This window comes from Trichomycterus rosablanca, chromosome 17 (genome assembly GCF_030014385.1).
Source record: "Trichomycterus rosablanca isolate fTriRos1 chromosome 17, fTriRos1.hap1, whole genome shotgun sequence".
Classification (NCBI taxonomy): domain Eukaryota; kingdom Metazoa; phylum Chordata; class Actinopteri; order Siluriformes; family Trichomycteridae; genus Trichomycterus; species Trichomycterus rosablanca.
This window is the reverse complement of record NC_086004.1, coordinates 30,629,993-30,649,649: the sequence shown is the minus strand read 5'-3', so window position 1 is coordinate 30,649,649 and position 19,657 is coordinate 30,629,993. Positions and strand designations below refer to the sequence as shown.

Sequence of the window (19,657 nt, the reverse complement as noted above, 5' to 3'; positions counted from 1 at the left end):
AAAACATCTTAAATAATAGAATTGGTGGTAATCTGGTCCCACTGTGGTTTACAAGATGTTTCGTAAAGCCTCCACAAGGGGGCGCTCGTGGACCAGTTCATTTTGGATGAACGCTGATGAGATAGTAGACGGCTGAGGCACCTGAGGTGTTTACCCGTGGAAGAGCTGCACTGTAGGACGGTCCACCTGGTGACGCCCTGGTGCCAGCTACCATAGGAACCCCTCAGGTGTCTCGGCGGGCGATCCTGGCGTCCTGTGTTTGGGGCACAGCTCAGAATATAGAAACACCGCAGTGGTTTGAAGCTGCTGGTGGTTGGTATGGGGCGGGCGTGTTCTGTAAGGTGGACCGTGATGGTGACGGTGCGCCCGGCGTGTTCATACATGTTCAGAGGAGCATGAAAGCGCCCTTTATTCCGCACCGCCGTGGCATTCATGGGCTCTGAGGTTAGATAAAGCACTGCGAGAGCGCGGTACATGCCAGCCTGCCCATCTGTGCGCTTTATTAAAAAGCTCGACTCTGCCAGGGGGAGGTTTGGGTTTCATCATTTATAAAGACGGGGCCTCGGGTTCATGCGCTGCTCTTTAATAAGGACGTTCTCCTGTCAGGTAGCTTTTCATTACGCTGCCGGGGATCATAAACTTCGGGACGAGCGCAGCGCCGTAATCACGTACACGACCTGAACGCCGAACAATGGCCAACATTGACGCGGTGGTTCAGAAGCGACCGCGCTCTCTCTCCACGCTCTACGATCACGAGCTTCTCAGGAGCGACGCGAGACGTAAACAGTGTTCAGTTATTTAACACGCTACTGTAGAACAGCGCATTTATTTAACACCGCACATCAATCGAAAATGGGCCGCTAGTCTGAAAAGACCGGACTAAAAGTGGGCGGGGTCTTGGACACTGTGTAAGGATCCTGGTTAGCTCGTGGCTCCTGTACAGAAGTGGAGGAACGTGGACCGACCTCAAGCACCGATCCACCGAAGTACGAGGGGATAGGAAGGGGTCGGTGGAGCGCGGGCGTGTCGGAGAAGGGCGTGTCAGGAGAATATACCCTCCTCATACACCATCAGGGTCTCCAGCAGAGGAAGAGGAACTGGTTATGACTAAACTGGGAGAAAAAGGGAGAAAATGCAGAAATAAAATAGTAGAGCGTTGTTCTCAACAACCCACCGTAACGGATCAATAAACCTGATCAGATCACTGAGATGAATGATCTATTTTATAAGAATAAGGACCAGTACTGTGGGAAACTCTGTCCCTGTGTTGGGAGTGAATGGTGCACCTGTCCGGCTCGGCTTCCATCACACCGGCGGGACACACAAAGGCCGGCAGTGTCCGGCTCTCCGGCTCCTTTATTCCTCCGTCCCAGCAGGAGGGAATTCCTGCCGTGGCCTTTCACTCCGTTCTGCTCCAGCACGTCCCACATCTGGCAAACAACACGAGTCCCCGGGCCCCCGGCACCCCCCCCCCCCCCCCCCCCCCCCCCCGGGCCCCACAGCCCCCCGGACTCGGCTTTCACCCACCAAATGAGGAGCTGCTAAAAAGCGTCCGGGAGCAGGTGAGGGTGAGACAGCGTCGGGGCAGACGGGTCACTTCCTCCCGGCGTCACGGCCGGCCGGGTCCGGGGACCGCAGGGGAACGAAAGTTTGTGAACCCCCAGGAAGCGTCGATCTTTCACTTCAGGGTAATAACGTCCACGCTGGGATTTACTGCATGAACAGATCCGCTCATCACGAGCCACAGAAACTCAGCTAGATTAAACTCTGTACTCACTCAGCCAATCCACCTTCCGCAGGGTCTCTATAATGGAGCACAAACTAAAAACAGTTTTATTTATTTTCATAATTGTTCACAGTAGCGTTCCAGTCTACAGAAGCACTGTATAGCCAAAAGTATGTGGACACCTGAGCATCACCAATAAATCACAGAAGATTAAATGAAACGTACATGATGCAGTAACAGAGCTGATTACTGATGAATGAGTGAATGAATGAATATTCATAAATCTGCTTTATGATAATGCTGTGATGGATGAATTAATTAATTAATATGAATGGATGAATATGATGAGCTGTGTAGTTTTCCTCCTCTGTAATAAGGCCATGATGATTACGAATGGATGAATATAAACAAATGAATGAATGAATGAATGTAGTAATGGATGAATGGATGAATATGATTAGCTGTATAGATCTTCCTGCTGTGTGATAGCACTGTGATGATTATGGATGAATGGATGGATGGATGAATGAATTAAAGGATGGATGGATGATGGATGGATGAGTGATGAATGAATGAATGTAGTTTCTCCTGCTGTGTGATAACACCGTGATGATTTCAGATGGTTGATGATGATGATTTATTTATGATGGAACACCCTGTGCTGATCCTCCCTGTGGTGACGCAGAGTCCCGCGCTCTGTTCCGTGGTGGGTGTGGCCCCGGGGCCCGGGCGGGAGTTCCCCTCAGGCTGTAGGAAGGCCGCGGTGAAGAGGAACACCGTCACGGTTCCACAATAGAATCTTTGTTGTGGAGGAACCTGGAGCTCTGAGAGATCTCACTGTTCCACCCGGTAACGTTAGTCCTGATCCCAGCGCTGATAACGCTCCACGTTTCTGTAAGAGGAATCCATGAGCGCACCGGCGCCCGGCCACCTTCACTTCCCCTGGCATGCCTGGCACCAGCCCCCCCTCCTCAGAGCGCCAACCTTCAGCTCAGCGGCGCGTTCCTCAGGAGAACAGAGGAACCGGAGAGGAGAAGATCCTGGTGATCCACAACGTCTGTGGAGAAAAAAATCACTGATGCCGAGCCAAGCCGTGTCATCTAAGGTGGCGCTGATACAGGAGCCCACACGATGCCACGGAGATCAGCGTGGCAGAGGGTGGCAGAGGGTGGGGAGCGCTTTCTAAACTTCTGCCAGCAGTGCCGGAGAAGAAAAGGACCTGAGAGGAGACGAGGACGGTGAGAACCGCCATACCTACGAAACCCGAGAACCCTGAGCTCCAGACGATGGTGATTCATCCGCCGTGTGAGGGCACCGGGGGCCCGACGGGTGGCGTTCTGGAGTTCTGAAGGGCTCAAGCTTCACTACTGACAAACCGCCACTGTTGGGCCCTTAAGCAAGGCCCCTGAGCCTCTGATGCTCCGACCGTATCGTGTCTCAATTGTTGTATGGGATCAAAGTGTGAGGAGATCTGAAATGACATGAAAGAGCTTCGAACTTTGATCCTTCAGAGCAGGAACCACCAGGAGCTTCACGCTGGGCATGGAGGTGTTTTAGTGACAGGGTGAGGCCCCCGGGGGCCCGAAACATCAAAGCTTTCACAGATTTACACCCATTTTATGACCTAAACATGATAACAAATAAAAAGTTGCAGAATTATCATCAAAGATTCGAATTTATTTTATCTGAAGTTTGATTCAGAATTATTGAGTTCAGGTGTTCTGCGTATTTCCTGCTAGTAGCTTTGTGCCAACAATTTGAGGAAGGCCCTTTCCTGCTCTGGTTTGACTGTGTGGGTTAATAATGAGTCTGGTGTGCCGGAGCGAGAGAAATCAGAGCATCAAACCTTTTGGTCCTGCATTAATTCCTAACCTCAGAGCTGCTATTATAGTACCTCATGGGCACAAATCCCTACAGACACACTTCTAAATGCTGTAAAATGCCTTTGAAATGTAAAGCGACCTTGGTTGTAAGAAAGGAGCTATATATATATATATATATATACACATACACCGATCAGCCATAACATTATAACCACCTCCTTGTTTCTACACTCACTGTCCATGTTATCAGCTCCACTTACCATATAGAAGCACTTTGTAGTTCTACAATTACTAACTGTAGTCCATCTGTTTCTCTGCATGCTTTGTTACCCCCCCTTTCATGCTGTTCTTCAATGGTCAGGACCCCCACAGGACCCCCACAGAGCAGGTATTATTTAGGTGGTGGATGATTCTCAGCACTGCAGTGACACTGACATGGTGGTGGTGTGTTAGTGTGTGTTGTGCAGGTACGAGTGGATCAGACACAGCAGTGCTGCTGGAGTTTTTAAACACCGTGTCCACTCACTGTCCACTCTATTAGACACTCCTACCTGGTCGGTCCACCTTGTAGATGTAAAGTCAGAGACGATCGCTCATCTATTGCTGCTGTTTGAGTCGCTCATCTTCTAGACCTTCATCAGTGGTCACAGGACGCTGCACACGGGGCGCTGTTGGCTGGATATTTTTGGTTGGTGGACTATTCTCAGTCCAGCAGTGACAGTGAGGTGTTTAAAAACTCCAGCAGCGCTGCTGTATCTGATCCACTTATACCAGCACAACACACACTAACACACCACCACCATGTCAGTGTCACTGCAGTGCTGAGAATCATCCACCACCTAAATAATACCTGCTCTGTGGGGGTCCTGTGGGGGTCCTGACCATTGAAGAACAGGGTGAAAGGGGGGTAACAAAGCATGTAGAGAAACAGATGGACTACAGTCAGTAATTGTAGAACTACAAAGTGCTTCTATATGGTAAATTGAGCTAATGAAATGGACAGTGAGGAGGTGGTTGTAATGTTATGGCTGATCGGTGTGTATATATTATATATATTTATACACAATGTATTATTATTATTATTATTAGAGAGGATGAACCAGGCTGTGACGTTGACACCGTGTCGGCCGAGATTTTTCTGTACCTACGTCCATGATTTTGGAACTAAGTGTCTGATAAGCTCGTGGTTATGCGTCCACATACTTTTGACCCTGTAGTGCACAGGTGTGAACAGGTGAGAGGAAAATAAAAAACCTCTAATGAAATAAAAAGAATAAAACACAGCAGCAGAATTTAATCCTTTTATTATGGTGGTGAAATCATGAATTTATTATTTAATAAGAATTAAAATGTATATGTTTGGAAAGGAGCAACACCCTACACACACACACACACACACACACACACACACACACACACACACACCCAGCTGAACCCTCAGCCGAACGATCCGCTGGAGATTCCTCCAGAACTCAGGTGAATGGGATCAGGATCAGGTCGGACTGGTTTCCAGGGGCTCCGTGTTTCACTTCAGTTCAGAATTAAATCAGAAATAAAATCCATAAAATCATTTTATTACAAATAAACATAAAAACAATCAAACAGAAATCCAAACACGCTGGTACAAAACTCCCGAGCTTAAATAATCCTACAAAAATATCTGCTGTACATCTCAAACACGTATTTACAGACGCGGCGGTACGTTAGCGGCTCTGTTAGCCTTCATGCTAATGTTTCTATTTGGGGTTTTTTGTGAACATCAGCAGGGTTTATGTTTCAGTCCCTAAATGATCAGTGAGGGTTAATAATAAATAAACGATCACATTCACATATTTACACTCGTGGGATTTTAATGATTCCTAAAACGAACCTAAAACCTTCTGTGGGTTTATTCTTCGTTTCTTCCCTTACGGTCCCCCCTTCATCTCACAGTTTAGTCATATCCAATTCCCGAGTGTGAGCCAGACCACCGTACATGTTAACAGAACAGTAACAGAGATCAGTGAGAGGCTGAAGTAATACGGGAACGTTACAGGTGTATGTAAACTTCTGACTCCTACTGAAATTCACCTGGATTTTTAATTGACGTTAAATTTACTCTGTTCAGAGGGAAGAATTTTATTTTAATTCTATTCCATGATTCCTGGTGCATCTTTATTCTACATGATGTGCAGTAAAACACAGAACACTATTCTACACTTTCTACAATAGCGCAGCGAGATTTTCCACTAGCACACCAGCGCGGAGATTCGAAACTCCTCGGCGTCGCCACCGGTCGGCTGGGCGCCATCTAGCGGGTATAATTGTCAGTGCCGACAGCAGACACGTCTCTGCTAGGGCGGGATGGCCGGACTATGTGGGCGGGGTCTTCAACCGCTGTGTAAGGACCCTGATTAGCAGATAGAGGCGCCTGTGCAGAGTGCAAGGGTAAAAAGGGTTCCTGCATGCGAGTCGGAGGAGCAATATACCCACAATATACCCACAATATACCCACAATATACCCACAATATACCCACCTCACCTACAATCAGGGATCCACCAGCAGGGGGAGATAAACTAGAAACTAGAAAATAAACTTTCTATAAATAAATCTGATGGCTTTAACCGTTTCGGGAGGGGGGAGGGGGGGGGGGGGGGGCGCAGGGCACCGATACCACCGTGTTTACATTGGGCATCTACATACAGTCATGACGGGGTGGGAGGGGGGGTGAATATTTGGGGTCCTGTCTGGGTGTGTCACTGCATTGCGCCCAGTGCTGTCAGGGAAACTGGACCAACTGTGACCCTGACCAGGATGAAATGTTGGCAACACATGAAAAAATAAACCGGCTATATTACCCCCAGCCTCTGTGCTACCAACCCCCCCCCCCCCGCCCCATTCATGATGATGATGATGATGAGGATCGCCGCTGTGCTTTAGTGCTGTAGGTAACACTGCATAGTGTTTGTCTGAGGAAACGCTGATGCGCCGATGCTGCTGAGGTTCAGACGTCATCAAACTTGTGTTTTAGATAATCCTTCATCAGGTTGGCGATGGGAAGATCCTCCAAACACTTCAGGCTCTGCAGGCCGATACACTGACGGATCCTAATCCTGCACAGATCCTGTAACGTCCTCGGCTGCCCTGCAAACACCACAACAACAACATGTTAGTATTTATTATTATTTATATATATTATTATTATTACTGTTATTATTATTATTATTACTACATTTTATTATTACTTATTTATTCATAAATTAATTAATTTATATTATAATTATTATTATTATTAATATTATTATTGTTACTATTATTATTACTACTACATTTTTATTATTATTTATTACTGTTATTAAGTTTTTTTAATTGTTATTAATATTATTATCTTCATAGTTTTCATTGAATAAATTCATTATGCTTTTTTATTAATTAATATACTTTTCTTGTCGTTATTATTTATTATATATTTATTATTATGGTATTAATGTTGATATTTATTATAATTTGTTTATTATTTTTTTAACTTATTATTATTATTATAATTATCATTATTTTTATTACCATTTTTATTATTAAAACATTATAAAAATATTACTATATTATTAAGTGTTATTTTATTTGTTACTAATATTATCATTGTTATAGCATTAATTATATGTTTTTATTAATTAATTCAATTTACTTATTTTTTTGTCTGATTATTTATTATTATTACACTAATTTTGATTATTATGCATTTTTCCTAATTATTATAAATGTTATTATTATTATTTTTAATCATTATAATATTTTTTGTTGTTACTAATAGAAGTATTTTATATATGCTTGTTATAATTATAATTATTTTATTAATATTTAATGTTTATTATTAGTGTGGACCGGGTTTCATGACCACTGTACATTTGCGCCCTCTGCTGACTGTGTGAGGCATCTGCACTAGCGTTGAGCGTTCATGGTGTGACTCTCCGTGTGCTGTACGGTTCTCTGTGACACCCAGACAGTGTGTGTGTGTGTGTGTGTGTGTGTGTGTGTAAGAGGGGGGTGCGTGATAGTCTCAGCTCACCTCAGCCAGCACGGGGGTGGTACAGGCGGCAAGAAGAATGAATGCGGTAGGGATGTTGGCAGTAATTAGATTGGGGAAAAATACGCCACTCTCAGAACATAACCCACCCCCATCAGGTATGGAGCTCTACAGTAAAGGTGCTGTGATGGGTTAGCGTGCTGAAACCTGACGGCGCTGGCGGTAGGAGTGTGTGTGTGTGTGTGTGTGTGAGTGTGTGTGTGTATAGTGTGGCGGTTTCTCTTTGATATGATGATATGGAGGCTGAAGCAGAGCGCAGGAACTCACCCATTGTTACCCGCCAGATCATCTCAGCGCTTCAGGTGACACCAGCGCATTTCTCACACGCCGCAACGTTTCGCTTTAGCAATGCTACGCTAAGAGTGAGAGCGCTAAACTCAGGGTAAGAGCGCTAAGCGTCGCCATCTGACGTTAAAAAAAGGGTAAACAAAATTTACATTTTCAGCATTGAGGGTTAAGGGCCTCGCTCAGGGGCCCAACAGTGGGCTTGAACCAGTGACCTTTTGATTACTAGTCCAGTACCCTAACCGCTAGGCTACAGCTGCCCAAAGTAAATAATGTGGACACCTGAAACAAACCCTGGACATCTGGAGTTGATGGACGGGCTTTGCTCAGTATTCTGGAGTGTGTCTGTGGGAATTTGTGCCCATTCAGCCAGGCCTTGTGAGGTCACTGATCTCGGATGAGGAGGCCTAGCTCCGAAGTTCCAATTCATCCCAAAGTGGTTAAAGTCAGAGATGTGTGCAGGTCACATGAGTTCGTCCACTCCCCAAAACGACCCCGCCCCAAAAACACCTGAAGGTTTTACATACGTGTCACTTCCTGTAGGAAGTCGAGGCAGGGCCGGCTGGTGCAGGACATGCTGGCGGAGACGGCGGCGGGCGTCTGGCCCTCGTAGTTGCGCGTGTTGGTGTCGGCGCCGTAGGCGTAGAGCAGCCGGGCGCAGAGCAGGTCGTCGCGCAGGGCGGAGAGGTGCAGCGGCGTCTGCCCGTCCTCCACGCGGCCCAGGTTGGTGTCGGCGCCGCGCTGCAGGAACATGCGGCAGTAGGCGTGGTTGCCCTTGATGACGGCGTAGCGCAGCAGGAAGCCGTTCTGCACGTCGATGTCGGCGCGGTTGTCCAGCAGGAGGCGCACGCAGCTGGAGCGCTCGCGGATGATGGCTAGCTGCAGCGGCGTGGTGCCCTTGTCGCTCAGCGGGTCCACGGCGGCGTGAAACTCCAGCAGCAGCCGCACGAAGGAGTGGCGACCGTAGTGAGCGGCCACGTGCAGCGGCGTCCAGCCGTCGTTGCTCTTGGCGTCGATGATGTCGCCGCGGTGCTCGGACTCCAGCATGAGGCGGGCGATACGGGTGCGGCCGTGCAGGGCGGCGTAGTGGAGCGCCGTGAAACCGCCGATGAAATCCTTCACCGTGGGGTCGGCTGCGTCACACACACACACACACACACACACACACACACACACACACACACACACACACACACACACACACACACACACACCACCAAACCCAGGGGAAATAAAAACACACACAAGATACAGTTAATCACAGGCAGCGCTATCGACCCGTCTGCTCCACTGGATCTTGTGTAACAGCGACCTCTGCTGTCTGGTGGAGGCTCCTGCACTACAGTGGGGTATTTCTCTCCGTGCGCGCTGAGGCTCTCTGTGAGATTCCGTCTTTAACAGTGACTGTGTGCATGCCAGAGAGGCTGTGTGAAAGTCTCAGCTCTCCTCTGCCAGCGGCCCCGCCAGTTTCAACTTAACTCCCCACCCCCACCCACCCACCCCCATACGGGCAGCGAGAGAAATGCAGTAGAGCAATTTTGGGGGGCAACAATTAAATAACACGGGCGTATTCACTACAAGAAACATCCAAAACAAAAAATGTCACCAGTGAAAGCAAGCTTGCTTTGGTGGCCAAAGACTAACAGCAAAACATGTGAAGCATGGTGGAGGAAGCACCATAGTCCGGCACCTTGCACAGCTTCTTTCTATGCAGTATTAAATCAGGTGCAAAAAAGAATAATATTAAGAACAGCTCAGAGTAAACATGGACGAGGGTTACAGGGTTTGTGCTGATTTTAGGGACTCTGACTGACACCTAGTGGACAGAAATAAAAAACGTTTTAAATTCTTTGATATTTTGCTGCTGAACTAACAGAACAAAAATCCTGGTTTAATAATCATGAGTGTGAATTATTGTGGTTAAATCGCTGCTGCATGAAGAAAAGAAGCTTCGGGTCCTAATCCGGCACCTTACAGCTCGACACAGAGAGAGAAACAGCAGCACCAGGAGCCTGTAAACACATCACCAGGTGAAGCTGGCTCGGCTGTGAACAGCTCCTGATGGCGGTCCGGTCGGGCGTTTGCAGAAGCTGCTGAAATCTAAACGCAGCATTAAGGAGAGAGTAAACGTGCCGGACTCGTACCTCCGTGCTCCAGGAAGACTCGGACGCAGCGCTCCTTGCCCTTGGCGGCGGAGAAGTGCAGGAGCGTCCAGCCGTTGGCGTCTCTGATTTTGGGCGAGTATCCCTGCTCCAGCATCTTACGCACGGTGCAGACGTCTCCGGCCGCCACGGCCGCCTGGATCTGCAGCTCCGGGTTCCTTCTGAATTGATGGTTCAGCATCCTGTCACATCTCGCAGTCGCTCCTGCAGAGCCGGGAACCAACAGACCCATCAATCAGCGCAACATCTACACCACACGATCAAAAGTATAGAGCCGCCGGGCCGTGAGGCTTGTAGGACGTGTCATTAATACAGAGTTCACCTCCTTATGCCCATGCATGGCTTGTGTCTAATTAATTTCATAACTTGATTAGCAATGAGTTGTTGAGACGTCTTAATTCTATAAATATTAGGGGTGTCCACATACTTTTGGACTTCTAATGATTAAAACTGGGTGTTTAGGAAGAGCTGTTTGTTGCAATCATCCAGCAACACCCTACTAACCACCTGCACCACCACGGCAACACTCTAGCAACCACCTGGAACACCTGGCAACACCCTAGCAACCATTTAGCAACAATCGGAAACAATCATGGTAACCATGTAAAACAACCTAGCAACCACATAGCAACACAGACATAACAACAAAAAACAACTAAGGTGCTCAAACACCTCTTCTTTTTTGCAGAAAACTTCTTTATTATTATTATTATTAATAGCATTATTATTAAAGAAAGCGTATCTTGGTGATTTTGGTGCATTGCAGCAGTTTGAATGAAACAAGTTAAGCACTTTACAAAAACATATCTGCTTTAGAATAGAGGAATAATTGCTTGACTGATTCTTTTGATGGTAATAAACTGTTTATTACAGATTTAATGATTTATGATGATAAATAAATCCGCATTCGCACCAGATTCAATCCAGCCCTGTTAACCTAGCTTCATCCCCAAACTAGTGACTATTTAACGGCTGTTTGTCGCTTTGAAACATGTAAAATAAAACAGCTTTAATGATTCTCACCTGTTTTTATCAGTCAGTCGCAGGAACCGTTTAGAATGGAATAATAATGTTAATAATAATCACCGATTTAAATGTAAACACTGAACAAAAATGCTTCTGCTGTCCACTTCAGATCCACCGGCCGCGTCTCAATCCGCACACTGTACACTACATAGTCAGTCTGAACAGTAAACAGCGCATGCGCAGTGCACTGATTCAGCTCCCTATAAGTACACTTGTGTGCAATTTGAAACGCAATCAGTATCTAACGAATCATCAAACAGGAATCCGAGCCGTCAACCCAGCCAGACTGCTGCAAAACATTGTAAGGAAGGGAGCGCTATTGCATTCTGGGATATGAAGTTCTTTTAAATGGACTACGTAATACAACAAACGTTCTTTGTTTACCTGTTAGGAGAGAAAGTTTAATTACATTAAATAATGTTAAAACTTTGAGGTTTATTTAATCATGTATATACTGTGTAAAACTCAATATGTATTTTAAACGTTAGTATGACACAAGAGAATTTGTAGTCCATTCGCGACTCGTTTATGATACATTCAAGTGCTAGTAGAATTTTTGTACGTTCGAGTTTTTGAACATACTGTATTTCATAAGTTAACATTTTGAACACGTATTTCAGGCTTAAGTGTTTTTGTTTCAGCTTTTAATTCTAACAATATGAGCTATTAAACAGCTAATTTAACATATACATTTGAAAGTCAGCTATTGGTCAGAGCAGCTAAAAGAAAATAAATCCCAAACTTGCTTAACTGTTTACATTATAATAAATGACTGACAGATCTGTTTTTATTTATTTATTGTTTATTTATTTATTTATTTTGGGGGGATTATTTTGATGGATTATATCTGACTATCAGACACGTTTAATCAATGTATAAGGAGACGGTTTGGGGTTTCTTCCCAGCCTTCATGAAAATAAATTTTTAAGGAGTGAGGTCGAATTAGTCCAATTTTTATGGACACGGATTATTATTATAGTTTTGTTAGAAGATTTTAAAAAATCGTAAAATAGTTTTATTCACTCGTACAGAAAACGTACTCTTGCAGAATTTAAATCTTATGTTGGTAGGAAATTAGAGGAGCACTTGAATAGAGCATGATAAGGACTGTTTGCATTGCCTTCAGTTTCACAGCAGCTGAAAGTCGGAGAGAAACGTAAATATTTCATTTAATTTCTCATTTTAATCTCATTATTCAGATAATTTAATAAAGTTTTTGTGCACATGGATGTTTTAATATGTAATAAACGCTGTACTTTATCTGAAGTTTGTAAATAAAAGGTACAAACCCGCTCAGACACGTTAACGTGATTCAGTTCAACCCTGAATAGAGAATAAATGACTGATCATTATTTAAATTCACTTATAAATGATGCTTTAATCAACAAAAATCACTTTTAGCACTTTATATAAATACTTACTGTGATATACATGGTAATAACATGGTAGTATGCGCTGTTCTCTGTATGTACGAGTCTAGTAGGTGCAGCAGTGTTGTTGGGATTAATTAATCCATACAGCTTGTTAGTGCTGGTTGTAGGTGGACACTCGGAGACATGACCTTCATCTAGTATATCAGTGGACACTTTCTGATCACACCACGCTGGTGTCCTTATATTTTTGGCTTGGGTGCTGTTCTCCTTAAAAAATCCCAACAACACTGCTGTACTTGCTACACTCATACCAGAATAACACACACATGTAAAGTACATGTTCACATCTTTATGCAATTTCCCTTCATCATGCCCAAATCCCTTCTGCAGTTCTTCTGCCGCTTTCACCACCATCACGCTGGTGCAGGAGAGCTGCAGACTAGCACCCACCAGTCTTCACACCAGCCAGCGGTGGATTCTCAGAGCCACAGCACATACAGAGTTACTCTGTGCTCTTGTGTTCCTTCACTATTCGTATCGGTGGCATTGAAGATCAGCCCTAACCAACCCTCCTTCCCTCAGGCACGTCCAGTTGTACTGGTTGAGTGCCCGGCCAGGCTGGTAGCACCACCTGAGCGCCCAACTAAACTGGCAATGTGTTTATGGTGATCTTAGGCTTTTTTTTTAGCTGCTCAACCATCTACACCTGATCCACCAAGCTTCAGATCAAGTTCTTGTGCTGAACTCTTCCTCAAGGCGTATCAGATTATGGTTGTGAGTGTTGCAACCAGATGCAGATTCATTGTATTGGGTACGAGCCTTGATATGGTGGTGTGAGCTTGTGTGACCGTCTGCTGTAAGAACATCAAACCCTGGGTCACAACCTATAAGCCCATAAAAATGGGTCACAGAGAAAAATAATAATTAAATAAACGTGTACACGAGCGCTTTATGTTACATCTTGTAAACCACAGTGGGACCAGATTGTACAGAGTAAGGTGTGTTGCTTGTGTTGCCTGGATCACACGACCCTTCCTGCGTCTGTTATTATTTTGTTTCTGTGTAGATCCTCAGACGTTTGCTCTATTGATCGTACAAGTGAGACAGGATCATTTCTCCCCTCAGCCTGGTCCTGATCCCAGTTCTTTTGATTGTTCCAGGTCTGTGTGCGGATGACGTGGAGATGGACTCGGAACGTTCAGACCTGCTGGCTGCGTTCACACGTTTACACTCCGGACTCGTTCCTGCGATGAGCGCCGAGGAACTCGCCCGTCGTATCTCATCGCTCATGCACGCGTCCTCTCAGACTTCAGTACAGGCTCGGGGTGCGAGCAGTGACGACCTCGAGGTGACGGGTTTGTGCCTCACGCTGCTGTTTAAAATCGTCTCTAAATGTTCCTCCAGAGATCTTCCGCCTGATGCGTCCATGTTTTATCACCAGACCTTAATGAGACTCCTGGAAGCTGCTGACTTTGCTGAATGTCTGGTGAGTACGAGTGTCGGTCATGGTTTCAGGGATGAGGAGGGGTTCTGGGGGGGTTGGTGCCAGTAGCAGGGGTAATGGGAGTAAGTCTGTAAACGCTTCATTAATGCTGCTGAGGGGTACAAACATATTTTGGAGCAACACAATGCCGAGCAACTTTCTGCTCTTATTTGACAGTTTTTTAATCAGTATGAGTGCAGGTGCTAGACTGACCTGCCTGCCGTCCTCACCGCTCTCCTACTGAAACGTCCGGAGCTTTATGAAGCAGAACGTATTGTTGGAGACATCAAAGTTAGAATGAACGTTTAAATACAAACACAACATAAAACATGAAGGATTTAGTTCTTGTTCTGTTCTATAAAATATATTCCAGCTGTCTGACAACAGGTTAGGGATGGTCCTTTCCTGTTCCAACATAAAGAGGTCCATAAAGACATGGATTGGCGAGTTTGATGAGTTTGGTGTGGAGGAACTCGGACCTCAACCCATCAATCCAAAGCCAGGCCTTATCATCCAGCGTCAGACCTTAGAAATGCTCTTTTAATTACATGGGCACAAATTCTTACAGTAACAGTCCAGAATGTTGTGGAAGTGAATGTGGGACAGCTCTATATTCATTCCAGTGGTTTTGGAGCAGCAGAGTTGAAGGAACGTTGAAGATTTCGGGTGTTTGGAGGGTTCGAACGGTGAACGTTGAGCTCTGTGTCGGTGTTTGGTTGATTTGAGGTGTTTCTCTCTTGCTGCAGGTGGATTTGCTGAGCTGTGGGGACAGATTATTATCTCATCTTGCTGCCAAGTGTGTGTCGTCTTCTATCATCTACAGCGTCTGTAAGCAGGTGAGTAACAAACGTAAACATGGAAGGAATCATTCACACACTCACTCAGGTAGTGTTGTCTCCACTAGGGGGCGCTGTGTGTGTGTGTGTGTGTGTGTGTGTGTGTATCACTGCTGCTTCTCATCTCTGTGTGTTTGTTGCAGGGGGACAGTGGGGGGGTCTGGAGCTCCTTCACCAAACGTTTTCAGAACTGGGCTCGGCTCGGCGCCCCTGACACGCCCCTCTGGGTTCTGACCCAGGTGATTAAATGGATCCTGCGGGGCGACGCCGGAAATAAAGCGGGTATGAGATACTGGCATCACAACAACACTGGGTACCTACTGTCTCATGCAAAAGTTTGTGCACCCCCCCACCCAATCATGATCTGGTATAAAAGGATCCACCTGGATCAGGATCAGTCTGTACAAGCAATGATGGGGCGTGGTTCACCACCGGGTTCCAAACATGCTTCAGAAAACCGTTGTTAGTTCACACGGCCCGCCGCTGCATCACGAAAAGCAACCTGAACCTGTTAATGTCGTCTATGTTTATTAGACCTGGGTTTACTGTATCTAAGAAGTTTTGCATGTTCTCCTTATGTCTGCTTGGCTCTCTGGTTTGCTTCCACCTCCCAGCAATGCAGAAGGTGGATTGGCTGCTATGGATCAGTTCTAGGTGTGAGTGAGGGTTTTTTTTTCTCCTGCAGAGATCCTGAGGAACGTTCTCGCTCCGTTCGAGGCGACCATCAGTTCCATGTTCTCAGAGCTTCTCGTCCAGGATGAACATCTGAGCGCTGGAGGCTCCACCGCCGACCTCCAGACGCTCCTGTGTGCTCTGTTGGACCTGATGGAGGTTCTCACGGCCGCCAGGACGAGACACGGACTCTGCTCGTCCATCCAGAGCCTGACGTTCCTCCGGACCTCGGCGCTCCTCCGCCTGAGCCGCTGCCACACCGCGGCGTTCGTGAGGAGGCGAGCGCTGCTCCTGATCAAACGGACTCTTCTCCAGAAAGCCGGAGACGACCTGGGTCTGGACGGAGCTCCGCCCGCTCCGTGTGACCGTCGGTACGCGGCGGATCTGCTGGAGATGGTCCACGCCGTGCTGCGGGAGGTGGGTGCCGGGTGGCTCCAGGAGCTTCACGTGGAACCCAGAGCCGGATGTTTCGGCGGGAACAGAGACACGCCCGCGGGCGGAGCAGAGACGGATCTGGTGACGCTCCGGGCCGTGAGTCTGATCATCATCAAGAGTCTGGAGATCCAAACACAGCACAGAGGATCTGAAGGTGATTCTGTTTACATCAGCACACACACTGAACTCATCAGAATGGGTTTGGGTCGAATCTCAGGCAGGTGTGTTATATTTGTACAAGGTTTCTAAGTGCAGGATGAGGGAACATTCTCACACGTTTATGATCAGAAGGATGAATATGTGAGGGTAACAGGACTGAGGGGATTTGAACCCACATTATTCTACATTTCTGATATAAAATAAAGATTAAAAACATGGATGTGATCTGGAGTCTCCGAACGCTGCAGGATAAAAGCATTAATGACTGATTTTACTCTGATATTTCATTCTAAAGTCTCGGGTTAGAGAGAGGGGACGTGAACTAATACTATTCTTCAGTCTTATAGGGAGTTTTTATAAACGTTATACATTATAGATCCTAAATTTGTTAGATGATTATGCAGGACACTTTGCTCAGGTAAAAATGCATTTTAAGGCCGCTCAGGTGGTGCAGCGGTAAAAACACACGCTGGAACCAGAGCTGGGATCTAAAATACATCATATTGAGTCTCAGCTCTGCCTGCCGGCTAAGGCTGAGCGACCACATGAACAACGATTGGCCTGTTGTTCAGATATGGGCGGGACTAAGCCGGATGGGGTCTCTCTCCCATGACTGGTGCAATTACGACCTCTGCTGGCTGCACAGAGATGAGAAAAGAGTGCTCTCAGGGTGTGTCTCTCCGTACACAATGCTGATCTGCATTGCACTCGACAAAGTGTAGGTGATAAGATGCACACGGCTGCTGCCCGCGTGTCGGAGGGGGCGTGGGTTAGCTTCGTTCTCAATCAGAGCGGGGATCGGCATTGGTGGAGAGGGAGAGGAAGAGGAATCGGGCAATCGGATGCGCTAATAAAAAGGGAGAAAATGTATAAACAAAATATATATATATAAATAAATGCATTTTAATGTAAATTTTCATAAACATTTATACACATAATGTCCTGGAGACAGAAATGACGCGGATTCAGTGGAACGACCCGGTTACATTTCAGCTGCTACAGTACTTTAGAGATTCTTTTGATTTTGGACCACAGTATGCACCGTGCGTGTTTGGTTCTGGTGTTTCATCTGTTGATTTTCCTCATCGGACTGTAGAAACAAATCCAGAAAAGTTTCTGTAGAGTCCCAGCTAAATCAGGCGCTGATGTTTGTGGCTGGATAAATTTCTCGCTTTCCAGGTTTTCCATACCGTCCCAACTCTTTCTGATTTAGGGTTGTAGTTTGTTGAGATAAAAGTGGTGTCTAGTTGTAGATTTGAAGACTTGGTGACCCCAGAATTGCAGATTTCACACTTTTCAGCTCTGTTTTGCCTCTTTAATCGTCCTCCTCACCGTCCAGCAGCTGAAGGTTGATTGGTGAGCTTTACCATCGATGCCCAAGCGTGTGGTTTATACGTAATGTCTAAACTGTTCCAAACTGTTTCTTTTTGATCATCTTTGGTCATCAGAGTGAGGGGTGTCCAATAACACACACACACACACACACACACACACACAGGCGCCATAAACAGTCGCTTGCAGTTCCTCGTTTCCACCAGCAGATGGCAGCGTGTTCACTCTCCTCACCAGGTTCTGTTCTGATGTTTCAGGTTCTCATGAGCTCCTGGATGTTCAGCAGCATCTCCTCAAGCTCCTGGAGTTCCTCCAGCAGAAGGGACTTCAGGTGGAATCAGGTCCACAGCGCTGCTCCTGGATCTTGGCGGTGTTTGCAGAGCAGGACGACGACCTGATGGAGTCGCTGAAAGCTCTGAGCGCTCTGTACTCACATCGGAGACGGTACGAGAGCGGCGGGGGGGATTAAAGATGAGCTCTGTGCAGGACGCTGGAGTTTGCACAGGGTTACAGTCATGCTGGAACTGGACAGGACCTTCCCTAAACTGTTACTACACAGTCTGAAGCATCGTGGATCATTTCCTGTATATGATTGATTTATTACACCTGTTAGTGACTGTTGTGTCTGAAACACATAAATTCAGTCATCAGAAGACAGGGGGCGTCCCAATACTTTTGTCCATATAATAAATAGCATGCTTTCAGCTTTGCAACAACAGTTTAGGGAAGGACCTGTCCTGTTCCAGCATGACTGTAACCCTGTACACAAAGCAAGAAGATTTGAAGCTGAGCAGGTGTAGCCCAGTGGTTAAGGTGCTGGACTAGTAATCAATAAGGTCGCTGGTTCAAGCCCCACCACTGCTGGGTTGTCATTGTTGGGCCCTTGAGCAAGGCCCTTAACCCTCAATAGCCTTCAAGTCACTTTGGATAAAAGTAAGTTTGTTTTAGAAGAATGTAAATTTCATTCCTGAACTTCTCCTCCAACATCAGTGCAAAATAGGCACAAATTCCCACAGTCATACTTCAAAATTCAAAATTCCTCCCAGAAAAGCGGACGCTGTTAAATGTGATGTCCAACAGGCTCAAGATCAGGTGTCCACATACTCTCAGGTTGTAACTGGTTGTTCTCTGTTCCTCCCAGTTGGAGCTGCTCTGATGTGGAGGTGTGTAACTGGGGCTGTAACCCTCACTGCCACTTCATCCTCCTGCTCCAGAGTCTCTCCTTCGACCACACCGTCCTGCTGGACTTCCTCATCTCTGCTGAGACCTGCTTCCTGGAGTACCTCGTCCTCTACCTCAAACAACTCCGGGACCGCTGGCAGGACTTCTGCAGCGCCTGCGCTCGCATCCAGGGTTCAGAACGGACGTCCAGGAGCTCTGAGACCGGGACCTCGGGAGGATCTCGGGGAGCGTCGGTTCCTCCTCGAGCTCAGGCTGCTCCTCTGGTGGATTATGAGAGCTCAGAGGAGGAGGAGGATCAGGAAGAGGAGGAGGACAGGAACCAGACAGAACTTCAGACCAGGAGCAGAGCTGAGGAACCTGTACCTGAGAGGAGCGTGGAGGAGATCAGCTCTGATTCCTCTGGTTCTCTGATGATGAGGATCATGTGGAGTCTGGCTGAACTACAGACTGTAATTATCAGACTGGACAGCAGGGGGCTCTTCCCCTACACGCCCACCTCACTGCTGAAACTACTAGCAGCCGTACAGGAGAAGGGTTCCGGTTCTGCTGCCCAGTCTAGAACTAGTGCTGGTGTCCAGTCTAAAACCAGTACCAGTCTCTAATGTAAAACCAGTAAGAGGAGGAACAGTAATGAGAGATGGTTTGTGCAGCTGTATGTAAACTTTTGACCTCCTGCTGCTGTTTGTGATGACGAAATAAATTTATTGCTTCATTTTTTTTACTTTTAGTTGCTGTAAATAAATGAGATGAATCAGAACTCATTCAGCTCTTTGAGAATTGTTGGTGTGTGTGTGTGGTGTATAGTGTGGGATTGTTGGTGTGTGTGTGTGGTGTATAGTGTGGGATTGTTGGTGTGTGTGTGTGGTGTATAGTGTGGGATTGTTGGTGTGTGTGTGTGGTGTATAGTGTGGGATTGTTGGTGTGTGTGTGGTGTATAGTGTGGGATTGTTGGTGTGTGTGTGTGGTGTATAGTGTGGGATTGTTGGTGTGTGTGTGTGTGGTGTATAGTGTGGGATTGTTGGTGTGTGTGTGTGTGGTGTATAGTGTGGGATTGTTGGTGTGTGTGTGTGTGGTGTATAGTGTGGGATTGTTGGTGTGT

At 46.5% G+C, this 19,657-nt stretch overlaps 2 protein-coding genes across 2 annotated transcripts; one reads left to right on the top strand and one right to left on the bottom strand.

The window, feature by feature from the left end:
* Positions 1 to 4,836: 4,836 nt before the first annotated feature.
* asb7 (ankyrin repeat and SOCS box containing 7) lies at positions 4,837 to 11,211 on the bottom strand. Its single transcript, XM_063012683.1, has 4 exons — positions 11,084 to 11,211; positions 10,043 to 10,264; positions 8,426 to 9,031; positions 4,837 to 6,673 (listed from the first exon to the last, which is right to left on the bottom strand). Exons 2-4 carry the CDS (start codon positions 10,239 to 10,241, stop codon positions 6,534 to 6,536), a joined length of 945 nt encoding a protein of 314 aa, XP_062868753.1. The 5' UTR covers positions 10,242 to 10,264; positions 11,084 to 11,211; the 3' UTR covers positions 4,837 to 6,533.
* On the top strand, positions 11,174 to 19,315 carry lins1 (lines homolog 1). The gene is made up of 8 exons (XM_063012519.1): positions 11,174 to 11,225; positions 12,213 to 12,242; positions 13,620 to 13,945; positions 14,689 to 14,778; positions 14,922 to 15,060; positions 15,464 to 16,039; positions 17,634 to 17,820; positions 18,518 to 19,315. Exons 1-8 carry the CDS (start codon positions 11,174 to 11,176, stop codon positions 19,158 to 19,160), a joined length of 2,043 nt encoding a protein of 680 aa, XP_062868589.1. The 3' UTR covers positions 19,161 to 19,315.
* The last annotated feature ends 342 nt before the right edge of the window (positions 19,316 to 19,657 follow it).